We start from the raw sequence: 26,658 nt of genomic DNA, 5'->3' as shown, positions 1-26,658 counted from the left end.
TGGTTTTACGGTAAAACACTCACTAGTAGCCAAATCTGACCAAAATACAACTAGTGATCAACCTTCAATTAAATCTCTTTAAAAAACCTATTACAGGTGCAGGCAGTGTCCTTGATCTAAAGTCAGCCAACAGTGGGTGTTTAGCTAATAATCTAAGTATCTCATAACTTTGAGCTCGCAGTTTCAAACGTGCAGCATGGCTTCGCAGGATAACTAAATAAATGTGTGTGAGCTCTAAAGAGAGATTCTGCCCTCCTGTCTGTATGACAATGTAAAAAGACACAAGAGGTAAATCTCAGACTTAGAGCAGATAATAATTGGCTTTATTCGTGACAGTAAAAGATGCTTCATCTCCAAAAAACAAAAAGTGTAACAACACACAACTGTACCAAATATAGACATACTGCTCTTTTATCTGAATAAAGTTGCTCTAAAAAATAAGAAATTGAAAAGTACGTAATAGGAAATAATTTCAAATAACCACTAAATACTTCTATCTGTAAAAAACATATTTTGTGATTATTTACGATAGTTTGAAAAACCTTGAGTGTCATTGGTCTATCATCCAGACATATGGACCTTCAATAGTCTGAGTTGATCTCAGGTCAGTATAAATGCCCGAATACACTGAGTCCTGTCAATAGCAGGTACGTATTACTTTAGGATGGCCGTCATGTTCTGAAATGATTGCCGTTGACAGGATGACGGTCAGACTTTCTGATGAGGTGGAACATAAAGAGAATATCTTTCCATAAATTATAAATCTAAAATAAGAAATGCAAAGAGAATGTCAGAGCTGCAGTTCCTTAAAGAGGATTTCTCTTCAGAAGCAGCTCCACAGTCTGAGCAGAGAACAGAAACCCAGAGGAGACGACTGGAGCTCTCCTCGAGTCTTTTTACATCAAACATATCTGTGGTGTCTAGACTCACATTCATCATATCTGGTGTTTTTCTCTAGCCTACCAACGGTTGACCTCACATCTTCTGCTTTCTCAATCCGTTCAATCAACCAACAGATGCTGCTTTTCAATCTAAACACTTCCCTTAGCACACTGTTTGTCGTACACTGTAAACAATTGGACATTGTGTGAATTTCAACCACGCTGTGTTAAAATATTAAAAAAATGACCCAGAAATGTGGCTTTTATTAGCATAGTGCTGTGTTACTGGACTCACTGCAACCTGGTCGAGCAACTTCCGTTACCAAGTGGTCGTCGAGTGCGATACGTTTTTTATTTTCTGTCTTTATTTAAAACACTAAAACAATATGAACAGACACTTTGTACACCGGGGAGTTCATCCATGTCCTTTTAGAAAATCAAATGAAACGTCTTTCCTTTTCATGTTGTCCCGTAAGGTGCCTTAAGTTCAGAGGTGGGAAGTAACTTAGTACATTTACTCAAGTACTTGTACTTTACTTGAGTATTTCCATTGTATGCTACTCAGTACTTTTACTCCACTACAGTTCAGAGGTACATGGTGTACTTCTACTCCACTACATGTATTTAATACCTTTAATTACTTCTCAGATGTGGATGAATGATGTGAAATCTAATCAAGTGTTAAATCAGACTTTAGTTCCACCTGGAGTAAATCCACCAGCTACCCTGCAGTATACAAAGTCATTCAAACTAGCTGCACCTTTACCAGCTTTGAGAACACTTTCATGATCAATCATTATAAAACATATCATATATATTATTCTGAAATGGACCAATCTGCACAATGACTACTTTTACTGTCTTTCACTATATTTTGATGAGAATACTTTTCTACTTTTACTTGAGGAACATTTTGAAAGCAGGACTTTTACTTTAAGTATTTAAGTATTCCTACACTCTGGTACTTCTACTTTTACTCAAGTACCAGATCTGAGTACTTCTCGTCACCTCTGCATAAGTACGATAACATAACGATCAAAGCAGGTTTTGATTCGGACCATGTTGATTTGTGAATGTGATTTTTCCCAATAATAGAATCTGAATACTATAGTTCATAGGGTTCTCAATCCCATAGAAAACAAAACACAATATCACATCAAATAAATGAATGTGTAGTCTAAAGTATACCTGATTAAGCGTGAAACTAATACAATTATAGTTATGAGTGAACCATATGGTATAGTGCATTTTACCAGACTTTACAATGGGACGCCTTTATGTTAATAGCTTACACAGAGGTGGGAAGTAGTTGAGTACAAATACTTTGTTACTGTACTTAAGTACATTTTTCTGGTATCAGTACTTTACTCCACTACTTATTTTTCTGACGACTTTTCACTTTTACTTCTTACATTTTGAACACAAATACCTGTACTTTCTACTTCTTACATGTTGAAGCCAAATACCTGAACTTTCTACTTCTTACATGTTGAACACAAATACCTGTACTTTCTACTTCTTACATGTTGAACACAAATACCTGTACTTTCTACTTCTTACATGTTGAACACAAATACCTGTACTTTCTACTTCTTACATGTTGAACACAAATACCTGTACTTTCTACTTCTTACATGTTGAACACAAACACCTGTACTTTCTACTTTCATGTTGAACATAAATACCTGTACTTTCTACTTCTTACATGTTGAACCCAAATACCTGTACTTTCTACTTCTTACATGTTGAACCCAAATACCTGTACTTTCTACTTCTTACATGTTGAACCCAAATACCTGTACTTTCTACTTCTTACATTTTGAACACAAATACCTGTACTTTCTACTTCTTACATGTTGAACACAAATACCTGTACTTTCTACTTCTTACATGTTGAACCCAAATACCTGTACTTTCTACTTCTTACATGTTGAACACAAATACCTGTACTTTCTACTTCTTACATGTTGAACACAAATACCTGTACTTTCTACTTCTTACATGTTGAACACAAACACCTGTACTTTCTACTTTCATGTTGAACATAAATACCTGTACTTTCTACTTCTTACATGTTGAACCCAAATACCTGTACTTTCTACTTCTTACATGTTGAACCCAAATACCTGTACTTTCTACTTCTTACATGTTGAACCCAAATACCTGTACTTTCTACTTCTTACATTTTGAACACAAATACCTGTACTTTCTACTTCTTACATGTTGAACACAAATACCTGTACTTTCTACTTCTTACATGTTGAACCCAAATACCTGTACTTTCTACTTCTTACATGTTGAACCCAAATACCTGTACTTTCTACTTCTCACATGTTGAATACAAATACCTGTACTTTCTACTTCTTACATGTTGAACACAAATACCTGAACTTTCTACTTCTTACATGTTGAACCCAAATACCTGTACTTTCTACTTCTTACATGTTGAACACAAATACCTGTACTTTCTACTTCTTACATGTTGAACACAAATACCTGTACTTTCTACTTCTTACATGTTGAACACAAATACCTGTACTTTCTACTTCTTACATGTTGAACACAAATACCTGTACTTTCTACTTCTTACATGTTGAACACAAATACCTGTACTTTCTACTTCTTACATGTTGAACACAAATATCTGTACTTTCTACTTCTTACATGTTGAACACAAATACCTGAACTTTCTACTTCTTACATGTTGAACACAAATACCTGAACTTTCTACTTCTTACATGTTGAACACAAATACCTGAACTTTCTACTTCTTACATGTTGAACCCAAATACCTGTACTTTCTACTTCTCACATGTTGAACACAAATACCTGTACTTTCTACTTCTCACATGTTGAACACAAATACCTGTACTTTCTACTTCTTACATGTTGAACACAAATACCTGTACTTTCTACTTCTTACATGTTGAACACAAATACCTGTACTTTCTACTTCTTACATGTTGAACACAAATACCTGTACTTTCTACTTCTTACATGTTGAACACAAATACCTGAACTTTCTACTTCTTACATGTTGAACCCAAATACCTGTACTTTCTACTTCTCACATGTTGAACACAAATACCTGTACTTTCTACTTCTTACATGTTGAACACAAATACCTGTACTTTCTACTTCTTACATGTTGAACCCAAATACCTGTACTTTCTACTTCTCACATGTTGAACACAAATACCTGTACTTTCTACTTCTCTCATTTCCCAAACAGGCTGGTTCATTTAGTCTGAATGTGTGTTTGGTGGCGTGATCATTATTATTTAGAGTCATTGCGTGCCTATTGATTTGAACACGATCCGTGTATCCATCATTTCCTGGTCTTCTCTAAAGAAGAGGGACCAATGAAAACGTTGTCATGTTGCCGTTGGTCACCATGGAAACATTCATTAGCTAACAATGACATTATTGTTCTATTAATATAAAGGGAGGTCAGGGACTCTTTAAAACAGATGCTAGTTATGGGTACTTTTTACTGAAGTACATTTCAAAGCCTCTTTACTTTGACTTGAGTAAAGAAGTTTAGTCAGTACTTCTACTTTTACCAGTATTTTTAAACACGAGTATCTGTACTTCTACTTGAGTAAAGGATGTGTGTTCTTTTGCCATCTCTGAGCTGACAGATGTTCGCAAACCGAGACACAGCATTTGTGTTACAGCTTCCCAGCTCCTCAACCAACTTGCTTTAACTATAAGATGCATAGATGTACAGCTGCTTCTATGTTTGTTTAGTTTCTTGTGGAGTCAACGTGCCCTGTAGTGCTCTGACTATCAAGCAGATTATCACAGCAGACACTCGCAGCACAAAACCATTTGATGTGAAATTACAGCCGGCTGCTGCTCTGATAATGTCTGCTTGTGTCTGACAGTCAGACAGACGGCTGATATCCATCATTAAAAGGCTCCAGTAGTTCTGAACGAGAGGAAGAATCTCCAAACTCAGATAGATGGGGAAAACTCATATAATCTCATAAATGATTGGCGTTGCAGACAGACGAGAGGCTCCGATGACAGCCTTTTAGGACTGAGAAAAGGTCAGACTGATCCCTTTCGGACACATATGATTTATTATTATTAATAATATGAAGACTTTTTTGTTGAATATATAAATATTATCATGAATGTGGATAAATACTGTATTTTAACAATACGGTATTCTGTTTTTCACATTTGTTATTAGTCATTCTTTTAATATGTTCGAAATAAAGATTGAAATGAAAATGAAATGAATTCCCGTATATCATACATTCTTTATAAACTCAGTACGTCAAGAGTTAGAGAAATAATGGTCAAGTACAATAAAATAAATATGACATTATGTGATCATTAAAGGCGAATTGTACCCGTGTAGCTTGATCATGTTTGCATCGTTTGAGTCTCTAATGATCATGTATTGAATACTTTTGGGTGTTAAAGTTATGTTTAAGCAAAAAACCTTTTCTAAATCAAACAATGAATGTGTTATTTGATAGAATAATCACCAGATCAATACAAAAAGGACATAATTGCTCATAAAAAGTTAAAATGTACACATTTGTTTTAGTATCTTAATTAAAATGTCTCAATATCACATGTTAGTACGCTAGGCTTCCACTCCCACTGCTATTTATTCATTTTAAATTTATTATTTGCCCTACTTGTTTGTCTGTCCTTACACCATGTAAAGCGGCCTTGGGTCCCTTGAAAGGCGCTATAAAAATGTAATGTATTATTATTAGGCTACTTCCACTCTGACTGAAAGCTCAGACTAACAGCAGGCACCAATGTACATTTCTCAAAGATATTGAAGTGACTTTATTTTTGTATTGATTGTTGTTGTGCTTTTATTTAGGTCTTAATGTGTGAATATGTATAAATGTGTCTTTGATTGTGTATATAAATATTTTTATATATATTTGTTTTTGTATTCTGGATTGTGGGAAACGGTATTTCGATCTCTCTGTCTGTACACACAAACTGAAAGATTGACTCTAAAGTTGACTTTCACTTTTGACTTGACTAAAGGCAGTATTGAGGCAGGTACAAAAAAAACGTCAGGTAACTCGTCTGACTTTAGTTTCCAAGGCGTAGAAGACCCCAAGCGGCAGAAGGTCTCGGGGTTATTTACATCACGTATTAAGAGGAAAACATGTGGTTCTCACCCCTAACACCGCCATGCGTCGGCTGGGGGGGGTGCAGCGGCCCGGCTCTTCCTGCGGTTGTGCGGCCGACAGTGTTAGCTCCTCATCATGGAGAGACTCTCATTGGAGCCTGGAACAGAGAAAGAAAGAAAGAGACACAGCTGTTAGCGGGAGATGTATTCTCAAATCACAATGGTGTCGTTAACATGCTGGTTTAGCAATATCAAAAGTATTGGTAAAAGTACTTTTCGGAAAGAATACGGTATTTCGATCTCTCTTTCTGTACACACAAACTGAAAGATTGACAATAAAGTTGACTTTGACCAGTTCAGAATTGACGGGTTCAACAATTCATTGGTTGTTCCCCAGAAGAAAAAATAAATTCAACAGCACTCTTCGATGAACCAAGCAAACTGACCCAATACCAAACTGTTTTAACTCCTCTAGACCAGTGCTTCTCAAAGTGTCGTCCGCGGATCACTGGTGGTCCGTGAGCGCCCCCTAGTGGTCCATGAGCATATTGGTAACATTTCACATTTAAAATAAATAAATAAATAAATAAATGTCAGTTTTCCGCACTCTCGCGGGAATATCTCCGCAATGGAGCGAGGTTAAGTTTCACTTTCGATTGCATGATATAGCCCAGCGCAACACCTTCATCACACATGTTACCACTTGTTTGTACCATTTTCAGGCGATTTGTAATCTGTTCTAGAAAAACAATGTGTTTTTTTATATTTGTGGAGTTAGGTGGTCCGCGAGTGTTTTTTTTATTGGTTAATTGGTCCTTGGTATGAAAAGGTATGAGAAACACTGCTCTAGACAAACCATTCATATTTTTGTCGTTTTCTGTACCCAAAAAAAGACAATTGTATACTTTTACTTGCAGACAGTCACTGCAAACTCTCTCTGTGCTTCCATAGAAAAACAAACGGGATGGTTGGTGGTGGCATTTGGCACAACTGAATGCTTCTATTCACATGATGTGTAGAAAATGAAGTATAATATAGTGAAGACCATCAAATGAAGTGCTCTATTGGTAGTGGTATACTAATATCGTACATTTCTTAGACGATGCCCAGCACTGCCACAAGTAGTTGATTAGCCTAAATTAGACCAAAAACTGGACTGGCTCTGTACAAACTTGCACATTAACAAAAAACTCCCAGAGGTTTGTTTCATAAGGGTCATGCACTGAGTTGTTTCTTGGCCTTGGACAGCTTGTAACATATAACCCCAATAAAATACGAAATTGCGGTTATTACATCTCTAATTGTTTGCACAGATTAAATACAGAAGAAATAGTTAGTTCATTTGTGAGCTTTAGATGCAGACGTTGTTAAATTTATCAAAGCTGTTTCCAGTCATTTCCATACTTATTGTGATATCAGTCCTCTTATTTAACTCCCAGCAAAAAAGAGATCAATGCTTTCCAAACACATGGGACTTTTTGCTTTATTAAAATAACTGAACAAAAGATAAACCTACCAAGAGTCAAACGGCTCATAGAAACTCAAAGGAATACATCCTGCACTGAACCACCCCCACTGTTTGATTCAGGAGAAAAAGGCCAAGCTATGAATGCATGAAAGAGAGAACACAAGAAGATGATCTCATGTAATCAAAGCAAAAGTTAAATACTGAACACAGTGTTTCTGACTTCAGCCTTGACTCGTGCTGCCACCACGTGTGTGATTCATGATGTAATTGTTGGAGTCCGACCACTCAGAGAGGGGGAAGAGCAAGGAGAACACCTACCACTGTGTCACCCTCCTAACTAACACACACAACCAGCCTGCCTCAGTCTGCTCATCAGACCGTGAAATTAGCCCAGTTAGTCGACAGAGATGAAATGTGGCGAGGTCTGATGAGGACACACACACAAACATTGTACTGCTAATGAAACACACACACAGTGCTGCTGAGGACACACTCTGCACTTTTGAGGACACCAGCGCACACACACACAGTAATACTGAGGACACCAGCACACACACACTGTAATACTGAGGACACCAGCACACACACACACACAGTAATACTGAGGACACCAGCACACACACACACACACACACTGTAATACTGAGGACACCAGCACACACACACACACACACTGTAATACTGAGGACACCAGCACACACACACTGTAATACTGAGGACACCAGCGCACACACACACACAGTAATACTGAGGACACCAGCACACACACACATACACTGTAATACTGAGCAGACCAGCACACACACACACACACACACACTGTAATACTGCGGACACCAGCACACACACTAATACTGAGGACACCAGCACACACACACACTGTAATACTGAGGACACCAGCACACACACTAATACTGAGGACACCAGCACACACACACACTGTAATACTGAGGACACCAACACACACACACTGTAATACTGAGGACACCAGCACACACACACACTGTAATACTGAGGACACCAACACACACACACTGTAATACTGAGGACACCAACACACACACACTGTAATACTGAGGACAGCAGCACACACACACTGTAATACTGAGGACACCAGCACACACACACACACACACAAACTGTAATACTGAGGACACCAGCACACACACACACACACTGTAATACTGAGGACACCAGCGCACACACACACACTGTAATACTGAGGACACCAGCGCACACACACACACACACTGTAATACTGAGGACACCAACACACACACACACTGTAATACTGAGGACACCAGCACACACACACACACACTGTAATACTGAGGACACCAGCGCACACACACACACTGTAATACTGAGGACACCAGCGCACACACACACACACACACACTGTAATACTGAGGACACCAGCACACACACACACACACTGTAATACTGAGGACACCAGCACACACACACACACACAGTAATACTGAGGACACCAGCGCACACACACACACACACACACACACACACTGTAATACTGAGGACACCAGCACACACACACACACACTGTAATACTGAGGACACCAGCACACACACACTGTAATACTGAGGACACCAGCACACACACACACTGTAATACTGAGGACACCAGCGCACACACACACACTGTAATACTGAGGACACCAGCGCACACACACACACACTGTAATACTGAGGACACCAGCGCACACACACACACACTGTAATACTGAGGACACCAGCACACACACACACACACACTGTAATACTGAGGACACCAGCGCACACACACACACACACACACACACACAGTACTGTACTGTTGAAGACACACACACAGTTTCTCAATGTCGAGTATACCTGCTGCAGAGCCACTATTTCAAGTACACTACGTCTTTGAGTGGCGCCGAAGGACTGTTTAAATGCCCAGCATTCGGCGCCACTCGATGACGTAGTATACTTGAAATAGTGGCTCTGCAGCAGGTATACTCCACATTGAGAAACGGCCAGTCCTGCTGCCTGTTAGTTGCTGGGCTTCACACAGATGTTTTCCTGGCATGACGCCTCTGACTCTGTGATGTAATGTTTGATTTTGTGTCGTGTTGTTGCGACTGAGGAGTGTTTCCTCTTTCTGTTGGTCAGCCCCGAAAGGTGTGGGAACAAAAAGTGTCTGCAATAACAGCGGGAAACAACCCTGAGATGATGAAGGGTGAGAGGATGTCATTCTGTTGCTTTTGCTTGAAAAGCTTGACGTGTATAAAGGGCAACTGTCAGATCAACATAAGTGGAAAAAGCAAGAATAAAAAAAAGCAAGAAACGGTCATTTGACAATTACAAATCTCTTGCGTCATGTTTTGCCTTGTGGGGATACTAGCAAATGGTTAGATCAACTTAATAACATGTGTTTGGGCTTAAAAATGTATTCAACTGAAGAATGAACAGAAATAACCTCCATGACATCTTGCAATAGCATCAGACAAGCAAACAACACAATCGGGCCACAGGCGTAAACTGGAGGGCCATTTGCTACTTATCTTTGTATCATGTCCTAGGTATATTGATGTTGCATTGTTTTGAGGCGCCGGGGTCTTAAAGGTCTCATGTCATGCTTTTCCGGTTATCACCCGTCTCCTTGTGAGTTATGTAGCTTTTTCTGCATGTAAACGGTCTGTAGAGTCAAAAACCCTCAAAGTACACCCTGTAGCTACCCTATGCTCTACGCTGGCCCAGAACGCCTCGTCTGAGATATTTAGATTCTTCCGGGTACCAAGTGACGTAACGACGAGCCAAATGGACCAATCCGTGGAGCTCCTCACACACACCAGGATCCCTTGGCGTCACTATCAAACGCAGTGGGGGGACCTTCAGCGTGGAGCATAGAGCTCCCTGAACGTTGGTAATAGACGAGTTGGGATCGCGGAGAAACACTCACGCAGCCGTTTCTTTTCTCAGCCTCGATACTCCAAGGAGTTTCGCCGGCACCATCAGCTTTATCTTTTCTCAGCCGCAGCTGCGTGGATCTCCATTCACAGTTCGCCACACACTCGTGTGTGTGTGCGCTCAAGCTGAGTTTCGCCGTGCCTCAGAGACCCCACGCAGCGACCAGGAAACTACACCAGTAATCCAGCTCACACTGTCCGCTCCTCGAGCCTCAAAGGACGGAGCAGCGAGTCCCGCAACGTCCCGCCAACACGCCACCCAGACCCCACCCAGCACTCATCTGTTTGTCATTACTGGTGTCATTTTCTGGTTGCCGACAAGCGCCGTTGTAACACAAACACACATCATTCAGAGCACAGTAGGCTCTCATATTGAGGGGGGGGGGGGGGGGAGCTCCAACAAGCCGTGTAGGACAGAGTGAATACACATGCTATACAGAGATGCTGCGTGAGAAACCAATGTGAGTTTGGAACATTGAACAATATAAATATATTCTAGTAGACCTCAACAATGGAATTATGATCAGTAGAAATGGCCATGACATGGGACCTTTAAGACTTCATTGCCAAACTAGGCTTTAGCTATTGTGCAATAAAAATTAGGGATGCACCGAATATTCGGCCACCGAAAATTATCGGCCGAAAATGGTTAAAAAATGCCCTTTCGGCCGAAGTGGTGAAAGTCTTTGCAGTTACACCCCCTCGAGAAATGTCAGCTGAACACGTTTTACAAATCGCGTGCTTGTCGCCGCGTTTTGATTACGTCATCACAACAACACGTTAGGTTACCAAACTTATCGGTGCATTTGTTGTTGTTGAAGGCCTGGCTGTTACAGTCTTTATTTACACTATTTCGTTGTAGGCCTACTGGCCTCGATGTTTATGCAGTTTTAAAGCACCTTGGCTTTGTTCTGAATGCACTTTGTTGTAGTTATCCTACAGAGAAAAGAAAATGCACTTGACTTGGAATTAATGTACTGTATGCATTCAGAAGTGCTGAATAAACGTTTTATGGACCCATAATAGTGATTATTATTTAAGTTTTGCCATAATCATGTCTTTTTCCATAATCAGGCAGCTGAACAACATTGGTAAAAAATGTATACATTATATACATATATATTTCTATTAATCATTTTCGGCCTTTCGACATTCGGTTTTCGGCCAACTGTTTCCTATTTTCGGTATCGGTTTCGGCCAAGAATTTCCCATTTGGTGCACCCCTAATAAAAATAAGGCTTTTTAAAACATGAATCTCTCCACTTGCTCATCCCACACTTCTGGCTCTCTTACTTAGACCAAATCTGTAACATTTTGTAATACCAAACAAGCCCAGGTTCTAAAGTTGTATCCAGGGTTCATACACTTTTTCACCAATGATTTTCAATGACTTTTCCATGACCTTTACCTCATTTTCTATGACCAAAAAAAAATGACCACTGAAAATTGTTTATTTTAACATGGAACAGGAAAATGAGGTCTGCATATGAAACATGTTGTGCCTATCTAAAACAAATCAAATAGTAGGCTTACTAGCTACTACACGCTAAAGGAACTGTAGTCAGGGATGCAAACTCATCAGGTATGAAAAAGGTGACAAGGATCCGAGCCCCCCGACCCCACGGAATATCGGCTTTAAAATGAGGAACTAATGAGGATGTTAGCAGTCAGAACAACTAAAGCAGCAGTGTTAATAATAACAGAAACGCTAAAGAGTCACATCTAATAGAAATATATAAAAGCATTTATTTTAATTGTGTAGCAGTCAGTTTATAATTTTGGCAGCACCGTTGAACATTTTGAAAATGTATTTTCATGCCTCTGTGCAAGGCTTAGTCTTTTTATCTTTATAGCCACATGGTGTAAAGTAACTAAGTTCATAAACTCAACAACTACTATACTTGGGCACAATTTTGAGATACTTGTACTTTATTTAAGTATTTCAATGTTTTGCTACTTTGTACTCCAATACAGTTCAGAGGTACACGGTGTACTTTTACTCCACTACATGTATTTAATACCTTTAGTTACTTCACAGATGTGGATGAATGATGGTAAATATAACCAAGTGTTAAATCAGACTTTAGTTCCACCTGGAGTAAATCCACAAGCTACCCTGCAGAATACAAAGTCATTCAAACTAGCTGCACCTTTACCAGCTTTGAGAACACTTTAAAGTTTAATCATTATAAAACATATCATATCTATTATTCTGAAATGGACCAATCTGCACAATGGCTACTTTTACTGTCGCTACTTTCACTATATTCTGATGATAATACTTTTCTACTTTCACTTGAGGAACATTTTTGCAGGACGTTTACTGTAACAGAGTATTCCTACACTCTGGTACTTCTACTTTTACTGAAGTACAAGATCTGAGTACTTCTACTTTTACTCTAGTACAATATCTATACTTATACCACCTCTGTTTATAGCCTATGAAAAAAACTATTAGAAAACGAAGGCTAAAGCTAACGTTAGCAGATAGTGACAATGTATGCTAGCTCAACGATTCCTTAAATGATATTGCGACAAATGACACGCTCTGCCGCTCTGCTCTGAACGGCCCGTTCTAACAGCTTTTCACCAGCGGTGCAGTCTGTGCCACAGTGACTCCGCACAGTTAAAAAACGCACCGTAGATAATGTGGCTGACCCTCATCCCGGAGCAGCAGAGTTCAGCCTGCCCGACAGGCAGGAAGACTCGAGCACACAGCTCACGCTTCATGTATTAAAAAAATAACACCATGCGCGTCATGATGGCACATAACAGCTCGCCCATACTATTGGAGTATTTCGACGATTAGATCAAATGTAAATTATATTTGACGCAACTTTAGTTACATTTCCATGACTTTTCCAAAACTTTGGGAAAAATATTGTTTTCCATAACTTTTCCAGGGCCTGGAATTTGCATTTTGAGTTTCAATGACTTTTCCAGGTTTTCAATGACCGTACGAACCCTGTGTATCGCAATGACAGATTATATGAACACGTTGGCTTTAGTGGTGGTTTCGGCTATACAGATGTGTCAGAAGCACATTTTGGTGACACACTCCTCGACTCCTATCCTCGAGACTTAGTCCCGCCCACAGGAGATGGGAGCGGAGGAGCCGAGGAGGGGAGCCGAGGAGAGAGGAGGGGAAGCAGCAGGCGGTTAGAGAAATGGGAACTCCTCTCCTCTGAGCGGTCATTTTAAAGAGACGTCCATCAATGATGACAGGAGACACAGCAGCACTGTCTGATGGACAGATGTGTTCATGACGACTTATATATTTACTTTTAATTAATTCACAGTTCGGTATAATGAGACAATAACAGGCTACAGATGCGGACACATTTCAGAATCTAGCAAGTATGAGAGCACTCTCATAATAACGTAACACTATCAGAGACTGGATATATCCCCCCCCTCCCCTCCCCCCCCCTCCTCCTCTGGTCGCTACAATGAGAAAAATAAATTACGGCCAAAAGTTGTATTTACAAGTATTAAAAGTAAGCAGAGGACACCAAACCAACTGAGACCTGTCTGTCCGCCGCATCTGTGCACACACTGTACCACACACACCTACACACTGTACCACACACACACCTACACACTGTACCACACACACACAACTACACACTGTACAACACACACACAACTACACACTGTACCACACACACCTACACACTGTACCACACACACACCTACAGCTAAAGCATAATCAGGCTACAGCCGTTGTTTATTTTATTATGTGAAGCACTAAATGGTTTTAGAAAAATATCGACTCTTTGTTTGTAGATATCTACTAAACTAAAGCAAATAAAGAGAGTAATGTAGGCCCGTTATACTGAGTGATATATATTTTACACACTGCTCTGCTTTCTGCACGGACCTCACAGCTGTTCTCTCTTTAAACATCGCGTTGTGATGAAAGCAGTTAATAATATCCAGGGGATGCATGCAGAGCTGTCATTGGCTGAGATCAGTCCGGCCGTGCGTCACGACTCTTTGAAACATCTCTGTTGCCGGAAATGCATCCACGGAGGAGCCACGGAGGAGCCATCAGTGTATCCTCGGTTAGAGCTCCTCCTCGACGCTCGATCCTCGGCCCTCAATGTGCATTTAGAGAAATGAGATGTCCTTCAACATGGCGCGCTGAAATTCATTTCCGGGTCACTACCGGAGGACCGAGGATTCGAGGAGTCGAGGAGGGGAAATGTTTGAAATGAGATACGGCCAAGCTTAAAAGACAAAGCCTGGACAATCAGGCTTCGTTAAATGTCAAATTAAAATGCATAATTTGAATGACTAGTTCCTTTTAAATATCACCACAACAACAAGAAGCAGAAGATTAGACCCATTAGGAGACAAATTGTCAACATATTTGCGCTGTATTCTTGTGAGTCAACTTGTACTGCAAGTTTAAATTTAAATAAAGCAAATATTAAAATGTAACGAAGTCTACTTTGAGCTCTGATTTCTTTGGTATTTGGGCAGCATCGAAATACAAAAGAATACCAGAGATCCAGATCTTTGCTTATGAAAAATATATGTTCAGATTCTGTCTTTTGCAGCAGATATGGTGTTATAGAGATCTTAAAACACTGCTGGACAACTAGAAAGAAAACAGAAGGCAAATAAATATATGTAAAAGATGTTGCATGAAAGAGAAGCAGCCTGTGAGTTCAGCTGAGTTCAGAGCGGCTGCTGCAACCAGGTCATCTGAGGACAGAGAGAGATTAAACTGCATTAAAGAGGCAGTCTGCACCCACTGAAACACAAGGCTACTGTTACATGCTGACAGTCAAATGGTTTTAGACACATGCCATTAAACTGTCTCTGTTAATCAGCCCTCATTTCCTGCATGTATCAACTGTCAGCGGTCTAATAAAGGCAACAACTATATAATAAAGCAGATATTAGGAAACCAGCGTATGACTTTACTGCAGTGAAACTCTCCTGGAAATAGGAAAAGGTCAATGGTATAGCTTGCAGAGCGTGTAACCATGTAAATATGTTTTCTAAAGAAAAGACAAAAGCTTCTGTTGTCTCACATCCATTTGTGAATGTCTTCTTGAAATGATGTTATCGCTCTGCAGACAGGGGCTTATTTACACATTTTATTTTAATTGGTTTTATCATCTAGGGCAGGGGTGGGGAACCTCCGGCCTCTGGGACGTATACGGCCCACGAGACCACTTGATACGGCCCTCGAGGTAATTTATAAACACACGCAAAAAATACAGTCAATAACGCCATCGAAAAGAATATACATTACAGTAACTACTTCTGGGTCTTTGTGTGTCATTCAAGCTTGTCTCTCTCTGTGTGTGTGTGTGTGTGTGTGTGTGTGTGTGTGTGTGTGTGTGTGTGTGTGTGTGTATCTCAAATAACCTCAGCTCAGTGAAGTAAAGGCACACCTTTATATGATCATTATAGTTATAACATTTTTTTAGAATAAATGAAAAACAGGTATAAAAAAATACTATATGACAGTAAAGAAAAGTTGTAACAATCAGCTTATATTTTAAGCTTAGTTACCATTGAAAAAAGGTCGGGAGCATACTGTGGTAATTTAACCAGGAAAAGAGAGTGGCTGAAAATGAAATGTGTCCACTAAGTAATAAAGTTCCCCCCCCCCCCCCACTCAAACCCAGACAGAGTCAGTATGGCATCACAAAGAAAGTTTAATTCTCCCAAACCCATTCACCACCTCCAACACAAGTACAAACACAAATTATATCTGGAATAATTCTCAGGCAATGTCCAACTTAAAATGCAGTCTTCTTGTTAAGGCTGAATTATCCAAACGAAAGCTAAAATAATAAGTCACTCCACATAAAAAGGTAATCAAGTTCCAACGAGAACACTGCCAGTTGAGGAAAAAACTCCAGAAGCAAGAAGGGACTCACCGACTGCTGAAAAGGGAAATAATATTACTTTTCACTCTGGGCCTGTGATTTCAGTCTTTGCTGGTCCGCAGGCCATGCTGGGTGTCAATGTTTCCTAAAAGCCACCATACAGTCTCCCCAACCTCCTCCTTTCAACCCCTTAAAGTTTAAACAAACAATTCCCTCTGTCTTTCTTCCCTTTGGGCCCCGCCCCCTTTTCCTCACCTGTATCTAATGCACCCCTGATTAGCACACCTGATTCCCCTGTCACTAACTGAGTGAAAGCAGGAGGGGAGAGAGGGACAGCAGAACATGTCCACAGTGATGGCTCTGTCACAAAGTTGTTATTAATAAACAAGAATACAGTTTAAAGGGGGAGTGATTTGTAAAATATCCATAAGCACTTTGGTCAACGTGGGTTGTTTTTAAATGTGATTGATTGATTGATTGATAAAGAAAAATCAAATTTGCTTACAGGTCTGTTTCATATGGATGTTGAGAGATGTATCCACTGATCTCTTAATGTTACTCTCAAAGCGCACCAGATTGATGCTTTTAACTTCAACATTTAAAAAAAATCTAGAGGAGGTTAGGTCCATCCCCACTTAAATCATATTCACATGGATAGGATACTAAATACATTTGCAAACATCTTGTGTCCGTATCTTTCTGTTATGGTGGTCATGCCACAACCGTGCACGAAGAAAGAAGAAATGAATGGGCTGTGATTTTAGTTTTTTTCAAGCAGAGGTTGAGTTCAATGATTTGTACGGCCCTCGGAGGATGTTGTTTAAATTGAAATGGCTCTTGAGAGGTAAAAGGTTCCCCACCCCTGATCTCGGGTCATACATGAACAAACAGGGTTGTACCTGCCCATGTGGGGGGTTTATCTACTCCACTTAGCAGGTATTAACCCAAGACTTTAAACATAATTAGGTGATAGTAAACATTTAAGAGGGGTTTTCTGTGTTTATTGCTCTTGTCTGCTTTCTGTTACGTGCTATAGGTTTCAAGCAAAATGTCAGATATTCATCTTGGTGCCAGAAGTACAGAGATCATGTCCCACATAGACCAAAGTACTGCAAAAATACTGGTACAGGGGTGCAGTATAATATATATTTAAATGTTTAAAGAGCTATTGCTGATACTGAAACAGTTATAAAATAGACAGAGAGATAATCAAGGGATTGAAGTCTATTTGAAAGCATCTACAGAAATACACCAGGGCTGCAAGTAACATTTGATTCATAATACAAAGTCTGGTGCTGTTGTTTTTTTCTTGACCAATTGCCTAATCATTTGGTCTATACAATATCTGACGGTATTAATAAAAGACTTCTTCAAATGTAACGTCCAAAAGTCACAAACTCAGTTAGAACTTAATCGACACATTTGTAGAAGACTAGGAAAAACGCCAAGTATCCACAACTGAGAAGCAGAATTTACTTTTGGCTCAAAACAATGTATTATTTAAAAAGAAATTGCCAATTATTTTCTACCAGTTGGCTGACTCATCATTGCAGCTCTAAAAACATTCTATCCATAATTAAATAAATTATCATTTTACCTTATATATCTTATATCTACGTCTGGCTCCAAAAGACAGGCAGCATCAGAAGCAGGGAAGTGATCTGAAGTGATTCACAATGAGTGTGTATCTTCATCATCACTCCCACTGAAACCTGTTTAACAGCAACTGTTTTCCACCATCCCACCACCATCATAAGTGATTCACACCAAACCAGTCGCTCTGGTTTTATTAATCATCTTCTACAACTGCAACCGTAAATATAGTATCATACACAGCCTTCCTATTTCCTGATGTGTGGGATCCTGAGTCATAGTTTGTCTTTTTAAATCAGTTAAACTAATGACATGTTGAGAAGCTTGTAATACATAATGACTGGGGCCAAATACTGATTAGTGTCCCATTATGTTGACAAAAGGTGTATATCAGTATGTAGTGTCTCTACTGGGACAAGTCTCCATGCTTTAATGTTCAAACCTGCCTGCGTTGCAGCACCTCTTTTCACCCTCTGTCTGAAACCAGAGCCCAGTCTGCTCCGATTGGTTACCTGGCCGGCACTGTTGTGATTGGTCAGGTACAATGTTTTGGAGCGCTAGCCAATAGAAGCGTGAATGTTACATACTGATGTCACTATAGATAGATAGATAGAATCGGAGGGATGAAACCCTCTTTAATGGTCACGCTTGCTGAGCACACAGCACACACAGTTAGGGCTGCTTTGTTATGGCTTTCAACTATTAGGGGCGACTGTGGCTGTGAGGGAGTGTGGTCGTCTTTCAACCAGAAGGTTGTGGGTTCGATCCCAGCCCATGCAGTCAACATGTCGATGTATCCTTGGGCAAGATACTTAACCCTGAGTTGCTCCCGATGGCATGGCCAACGGTGTGTGAATGTGTGTGAATGTTAAGTCCTAGAGTAAGGTACACTGCTCTGTATGAATGGGTGTGAATGGGCGAATGACATGTAGTATGTAAAGCGCTTTGAGGGGTCTTAAAGACTGGATAAAGCGCTATATAAGTACAGTCCATTTACCATTTTACCATTTATTATGAAAACAACATAATCGAAATAAAACGATTCTTTATTTTTTTATTATTATTATTTTTTTTTTAAAAAAGAGTATAATTTTGTATTGGTTTTTCAATTGAATTATACTTAAAGTTCAGGTTAATCAACTGTTAAAAACATACAACACATTTTTTTCAATAAATTGATGTTTTCAAAGTAAATGGATAATCGTTTTTAATAATCGTGACCTCAATTATTGACCCAAATAATCGAGATTATGATTTTTGCCATAATCGAGCAGCCCTACACACAGTGACATTTGGCCTCTGCATTTAACCCATCCTAGTACTAGGAGCATATGTTCAGGAAGTTAACAACGGAGTTCAATGGAGAACACAGGGATTTAAGCCTCTGAAGACCATTTACATTAGGGGTGCACCGAATGGGAAGTTCTTGGCCGAAACCGATACCGAAAATAGGAAACAGTTTGCCGAAAACCGAATGCCAAAAATGATTAATAGAAATATATATATATATATATATATATATATATATAAGATGTATACATTTTTTACCAATGTTGTTCAGCTACCTGATTATGGAAAAAGACATGATTATGGCAAAACTTAACTTAAATAATATTCACTATTATGGGTCCATAAAACATTTATTCAGCACTTTTGAATGCATACAGTAACTGTAAAGACTTTCACCACTTCGGGATTACTCCACCACTTAGGGCTGAACGATCTATCGTTTTAGACCGAAAATCGCGATCTCAGACAACACGATTTTGGGATCGTCAAAGCTGCGGTTTTTCTTGGTGCATAATAATAATAATTTCGTCAATAATTTCACATGAATGCCCAAGGCTCTGTGCCAGCTACCAATCAGAAAGCTGCAGCCTGCGCGTGACCAGATGACGTGTTCTCCACCCCAATCAGTGTGTAGCTCGTCATTAAATTTCAAGCATGGCAGAAGCGGGAGCAGAAGCGGAGCCGACTAAATTAATACCAAAAAGAAACAGCACGTCGGTCATTTGGCAGTATTTTGGATTTGAGGATGATGATGAACACCAGAAACAGGTGATGTGCCAAACATGTCGTGTAAAAGTGGCTACATCGGCTGGCAATACCACCAATTTACATCGCCACTTGAGAGTTCACCACCTGAATTTGTATGAGCAGTGCATGGCGAAAAAGAACCGTGAAACATCAAGCAGCAGCCATACTTCGGCAAGTCAGCCAACAATAACATCATCGTTCGCCAGTGTGACGCCTTATGAAAAAACTAGCCGAAGACACAAGGAGATTACCGCTGCCGTAACGACTTACATATCGAAGGACATGGTGTCTGTAAACACAGTGACCAAAGACGCATTTAAAAGTTTGCTACGCACAATGGATAAGAGGTATGTTCTGCCCTCCCGCACATACTTCAATCAAGTTGCCATCCCACAGCTCTACACAGAATGTAAGGCTAAAGTTCTAAATGATCTGGAAAACACGGAGTTTTATGCGTCAACTACTGATATGTGGTCAAGCAGAACGACCGAGCCCTACATGAGTTTGACCGTGCATTTCGTCAACGCCAACTTCGAGTTGTGTAGCCGCTGCCTGCAGACAGCATACTTCCCCACTGACCATACAGGGGAGAATATTGCCATGGGGCTGAAGGAGTGCTTGGCCAACTGGGGTCTAAAAGAAGAGGCCCAGACGTGCATAACAACAGACAACGCTACAAATATGATCAAAGCAATGGAACTTAACCAATGGACCAGACTGCAGTGCTTCGGACACAGGCTGCATCTTGCAATTGGTAAGTACAAGAATGTGTGTTCGTGCGAGTGTGTATGTTTACAAAGTTACTACAAGTGTGAGAGTTCGTATTATCCTCGCAGAGGCCTTAGTCTCTGCTATATTACTCTGCCCTCAAACACAGTTGGGAGGGGGGAGGGACGAAGCGCCGAGAGGTTTGTTGTCAAGCTGTAGTTAGCTGACCAACTGTTAGCGCAATGCTACTTTAACATACTGTTTATCCTAGTGAGAAAAATGAACCCTTTCATGGGTAAACTTTAAAACCTCCCAATACTGCTTGCTTCTGTTTAATTGCGGATTGCCGAGAGATGCAAAGGCGGTCTCCCCTATTTTTGAAGCCCTTACTAATGGGTCAATGACGTTTTTGTAGTAGCAGATGTCAGGGTGGTGCAACCACAGCTGATGCCACTATATTACGAATTAAATGATTTTTTGTTTTTTAGTGGAATATCTAAAAAGCATATTCCTTGCTTGTACATTAATTACCAATTACAAATTAATTTATGGGCAATAACTTACTGTGGTAGTACCACCTGACGTCTGCTGCTAAAAAAACGTAATTGAACTTAATACAAGATGACAACAGATGTAATCAATATGTTATGAATTCTGTGTTATGAGCTATCCTTATGGCTTTTCATACTGTAATACATGTAATGTTTTCCACCAGAAAATGCTGTCAAAGATGATCAAAGAATCAAACGGGCCACAGGACTTTGCAAGCAGCTGGTTGCGGTCTTCACTCACAGCTGGAAGAAGAAGAGGGCATTCAAACAGGCACAGCAAGACTTAAACCTACCTCAACAGTCACTGGTCACTGAATGTCCGACACGATGGGGCTCCCGGCAGAAAATGATTGGGAGGGTGTTGGAGCAGAGCAAGGCACTGTGCCAGGTTCTGTCTGAAGACAGGAAGACGCGGCACCTGATCCCCACTTGGCAAGACATAGATGTACTTGAATCTGTAAACAATGCCCTCGGTCCTCTTCAGGAGTTCACAGACGCCCTCTCAGGTGAGGACTACGTAAGCGTGTCATACCTGAAGCCAGTGCTCCATCTCCTCAGAACAGCAACGCTTGCTGAAACTGACCAGGACACGAATCTCACCAAGGAGATCAAATCAAGAGCTCTCCACTACATTGAAGAGAAATACAGCGACCCAGTGACACAGGAGCTCTTGGACATCACATCCTTCCTTGATCCAAGATTCAAGACAAGCTACATAAGCGAAGAGAATGTCCCATACATCAAAGACAGAGTGAAGATGGAAATGGAACAGGTGGCACAAAAGGTAAGCTGTCCTTTTTTGTTGTTGTTTCAAAATAAAACAAAAAGTTGTATTTTTAGTTTTTTTTAACTATACTCTACTGACATTTTAAACTTTTAGACAAAATGCCTCGTTGGTCTTAATCACAACTGATAGCAAAACATTGATGCCTCTTATTACTGTGTGTTGTAGGAGCAGAGGGCTTGTGTCACAACCCATACCATGCCCCTGAGTGCAGAAGAAGAACCACCATCCACCTCTACAAAACGAAAGCGGTCACTGGGCAGCTTTTTTAAGACCAAGGTGGTCCCTGCTTCCTCTACTGTGCAGTTGGAGGATACCATTAAAGCAGAACTGGACAACTACCTCATAACTCCTACCATTGATGGAGAGCAAGATCCACTGGCCTGGTGGAGAGTGCACAATGTCAACTTCCCATGGCTTAGCAAGTTGGCTCGTAAGTACCTTTGCATACCAGCAACGAGTGCACCATCAGAGAGACTGTTCAGTGCCAGTGGCAATATTGTCACATGTCAGCGTGCATGTCTGAAGCCAGCAAAGGTTGACATGTTGGTTTTCTTGGCCAAAAATCTCTGAAGGGATGAAGGGGAAGATTTATTGATTTTTGTTGTTGTTCTTCTGCACTTTGCCCTGAAATCTCTTATCGGCACCTTACCCTGACATGTCTTTGTTCCATTAAAAAAGATGTTCACTCTTTTTTACTTATCTTTTGTATACAGACTAGATGTAAAATAATTTAACCAGTTTGACATCTTTTCTTGATGAGGAAAATGTAGGGTAATTTAAACTTTTTAAATTATTATGATTATTATTATTTATTTTTACTACCTTTACATTTCACTTCCTCTTGCCACTTTATTTGAAGAAGAAGCACAGGTTTCTGAATACACGGGTTGAATATCTGTAACTGCTGCTGATGTTGATGTTCATAATAGCTCCTTTGAGCCATTTTGCACTACTTTTAAGGTAAGACTTCTTTTTTTTCTCAATTTTGTTGTTATAATTTATAATTTGTATGTAGCCTACGTTATTTTACAAAAGTGCAATTATTTTGATGCTGCTGAGCCATTGATCTTTTTAATGCTTGATATTTTGTTAATAAACAGTCTTGCATTTGAAATCTGTTGCCAGCCGTTTTCATTCTTGCATTATCTTAATGAAATTCATTGTTTTAATTCATTTACACTGAAACTTGATTTAAAGAAAATAAATCGTGGTTGAAATCGAAACCGCAATCTCTGCCAGAAAAATCGCAATTTCAATTTTTTCTTAAAATCGTTCAGCCCTACCACCACTTGAAATCAAAACACCCAGACAAATATGTGGAGTATGATCAACGTAGCCCTGTTCTCTGACATTCGGTTATATTTTTTCCCTTTTTACCCATTTTCGGCCGATAATTTTCGGTGGCCGAATATTCGGTGCATCCCTAATTTACATGCACACAAACCTGTAGAACACAGGAAAGGGAAATCCTAAAAAGCCTCTTTAGCTCGAAAAACGCAGAGAATGGATGGGTTTCTTTAAAGCCCCCGTCACACTGTCCCGAAATTGACACCACATGGACACACGAATATGGAATTGTGAATTTTGCACGAAGATGGGCCCCGAAGTTGGTCAACAGCCAAGCAACAGTTGAAGCAAGTACGGTGCCTACAGAAGGCAACAAGATGGCACCCGAACCACACACGAAAATATGGTCGTAGACTTTACTGATGATTTAGAATGTATCCAGACTCAACGTAAGAGCTTGTGCCTCTTCGGGTGTGCTAACATTTAAACATATACTTTATTCCTTACTTTCTCCGTCTTTATATGTAAATTAGAAGATATTACTTATCTCCGTCATGTTGTTTCCATAGCAACAAAAACTTCCTGTCAACAGCGTAAACTCGCCTTCAAAATAAAAGCATCTAAATAAAACAGGAAGTTAACCTAAATTACATTTAAGACATACAACTGCAACGAAAGTAACAAAAACAATGTAATATCCTTTTCAGTTTCACAGAACACAAATTGTACTACAATACGATGGCTACACGACGGCATTGCGAGGGCTTCACGCGGTCGTGTTGCCTTCCTAAGACAATGGCACCGATGATCACACGAAGATGACACGATTTGACAAGATGACCTCAGGATGGCCTTATGAAGGACAAAATGGAAACACGGAAATTAACCTTCGCAAGGTCCTTTGGCAAGCCAAAGATTTTGCCACCCGCTCACGAAGTTGCTGCCGGAGCCTGAGAAACTCATACGATGGCTTAAGATGCCCTGACGCATGGCCCGATGTTGTTACGATCAGAGCCAAATTTGAACATTTTCTTTATCGTGTGTCCATCTGGTGCCAATTTCGGGGACAGTGTGACAGGGGCTTTAAGAAACAACAACAAAAAAATTCATGGTCTTATTTATAAGAAACAACAACAAAAAAATTCATGGTCTTATTTATCATTAAATACTGATATCAGAGTCTACAGTTTGGTACACTAAAAACAATATGTACTTAGAGCCGTCCAAACTCTAAGCCGCTGATATAATGTAAGCCAAGCCTTAACCAAGGCTAAAAACACTGATAGAAGCACTCTGGATGCAGCTAAGGCTGAAGATTAACAACATTTGCAGTCAATCATGAGCTGAACAACTGTCGCAGTAGCTGATAAGTACACGTACACACACACTCTGGCATCACAAAGAGCCCCTGTTGGCCTGCCTGTGGGTGTTGGAGTGTTTGGCCTCGGTATGAATCGGCTGCCAGCTGGAGTGACGGACACTGAAGGCTGCATGGAGCCGGAGGAGAGGGTTCTGCTTGTTGTGGGGGCTTTGGCTTCCCTTCAACACACACACACACACACACACACACACACACACACACACACACACACACACACACACACACACACACACACACACACACACACACACACACACACACACACACACACACACACACACACACACACACACACACACACACACACACACACACACACACACACACACACACACACACACACACACACACACACACACACCGCAAGAATGTAAGCATGCTCTTGCCCAACTGTAAGAATTCACACATCCACCGTCACACCGTCACACACACACTTATTGTCTCCTCTTAATTCTGTTTGATGGCTCTCAATCCTGCAGCCAGGATCCGGAGCCCGGGGGAAATCAGGCAGACAAAAGCTGCGATGCAAAGAGAAGCAGACTGCAGCCGGCCAGGAGGCTGAGCGCGCTGCCAACAAGCAGCTACATTTGAATAATTGAGCTTTGAGTTTGAGGCTGTGAAGGCCAGGAGTGTAGTTAGTGGAGCTAATGTGTGATACACCTCGCAGGTCACACACAGAGAGAGAACAGGCTGTTTCTGCCAAGTTTGGATTTACATTTTTTGGTGTCATTTAATTGTCGAGTCACTACTTGAAGTCAGACATGTGGGAATCATCTGATGAGAGTTTCTGTATGAGAAGTAAAGGTAGGATGTCTCGTTTCGATCGGTGGAGAGGAAGAGATGCTACATCAAGTACTTCTCTCTAATTTGTTTGTTTCTTTGTTTATTCCACACATAGCAGTTATTTCAAAACAAAACGTACACTTACTGTTTTTTTATTTTTTATAGCGCATGGTGAAAAGGAGCAGGGAGAAGTAAATCTTATTTTACCTGCCCCTTCTTACAAAAAAATAACAACACAAATGAAATAACCATTAAAAAAAATGAAGTCTCTCCTGGAGGTGAGGACAAAAACATGGATTTTTTGTTTATAGAGTTCAGACTTTACCAGGTAACCCGCCATCAATTGCAACTTTATGATTCAAAATGTTTGATTTACTTGCGAACAAGTGACTAAATTAACTACCAAACGCCGAACATTAGCCGCCTTTAGCTTAGCGCTGGTGACGTCAAGTCATGTGACCGTGATGTAGTTCCTTCATAGCCTAATGTTAGCATTTTACTTCTGCGGATTGCAACATAAAAACTGTTAATATGTGGGAGATTATCCTGCTGAACAAAATATGAAAGTACCATAGACTTATATTTCTTAATCCAATGGAAAAATCCCCTTGGCTTTTTGTAGAGGGAAGCCTTTCTACGCTGCTTTTGGATCAGCCTATAAAAATACTCCATCACTGTTAACAAGGAGCTGTGTTACTGCTTCATGTGTGGAGATCAAACAATACAACTAACTGTGTGGGCTAGTGGTTTTCATCATGCACACCAGTGTAAGTCTCTCTACCCACTCAAATCAAAAACATACATATACCACCTTTACAGCTCACTGAGAACTACACCCGCACACACTCTTCTGTGTTGGATATGGCGTGTGTGTTACATGTTGTGATCATGGACCCCTCGTTTCTGTTATGTGATGTGCTATATGTGACATGTATGTAGTAACGTGTGTTGTATTTTATTATTCTCTTTTCTCCTCTATATACTTGTCTTACATCCTTTCTTTATAACTAATGCTGTGATGTATTGTGATTTTAAAAAGGTGTCTGTTATCATCTGGCCGGAGGCAACAGCTGGAAATGAGCAATGTTGGCTAAAGCTGCCCCATTTACTGTTTTTTGAAACCAGTTGATCAAAGGGGACTCTCCACGACACTGTAAACAAATAAACTAAACTAAACTGATCCTAGAGGGGGAACTGGATATGGATGGATACTGCATATAACAGCTCTGGGACTGCACTTAAAAAAGGGATGGTGTTTCCCACTGGAGCCAC

At 40.3% G+C, this 26,658-nt stretch overlaps 2 protein-coding genes across 5 annotated transcripts in view; one reads left to right on the top strand and one right to left on the bottom strand.

The window, feature by feature from the left end:
* The window catches only part of pcgf3 (polycomb group ring finger 3), an 88,043-nt gene that overhangs the window by 32,196 nt on the left and 29,189 nt on the right, over positions 1-26,658 (bottom strand). For 2 of the 4 annotated variants that reach the window (XM_079671489.1, XM_079671486.1), the window contains exon 2: positions 6,041-6,149. In XM_079671489.1, coding sequence (XP_079527615.1) covers positions 6,041-6,055 — 15 coding nt within the window. In that variant the 5' untranslated portion in view covers positions 6,056-6,149. Of the gene's footprint in view, positions 1-6,040; positions 6,150-16,310; positions 16,461-26,658 lie in introns of those variants that run through there. The other 2 variants (XM_079671487.1, XM_079671488.1) reach the window with 2 other exon arrangements.
* On the top strand, positions 20,352-22,834 carry LOC307033144 (E3 SUMO-protein ligase ZBED1-like). The gene is made up of 3 exons (XM_079671485.1): positions 20,352-20,643; positions 21,313-21,932; positions 22,101-22,834. Exons 1-3 carry the CDS (start codon positions 20,358-20,360, stop codon positions 22,503-22,505), a joined length of 1,311 nt encoding a protein of 436 aa, XP_079527611.1. The 5' UTR covers positions 20,352-20,357; the 3' UTR covers positions 22,506-22,834.

Source organism: Notothenia rossii (genome assembly GCF_949606895.1).
Source record: "Notothenia rossii genome assembly, chromosome: 3".
In the NCBI taxonomy this organism is placed as follows: domain Eukaryota; kingdom Metazoa; phylum Chordata; class Actinopteri; order Perciformes; family Nototheniidae; genus Notothenia; species Notothenia rossii.
Note: the sequence above shows the minus strand (reverse complement) of the source record. Positions and strands in the feature narration are given on the sequence as shown.

What these genes read in the sequence shown, in the direction of transcription:
- LOC307033144 (XM_079671485.1), top strand. Translation starts at nt 20,358, where the DNA reads ATGTGGTCAAGCAGAACGACCGAGCCCTACATGAGTTTGACCGTGCAT. An exon ending in CAGGCTGCATCTTGCAATTG is followed by an intron (nt 20,644 to 21,312) that starts GTAAGTACAAGA and finishes GTTTTCCACCAG; the next exon opens with AAAATGCTGTCAAAGATGAT. An exon ending in TGGAACAGGTGGCACAAAAG is followed by an intron (nt 21,933 to 22,100) that starts GTAAGCTGTCCT and finishes TGTGTGTTGTAG; the next exon opens with GAGCAGAGGGCTTGTGTCAC.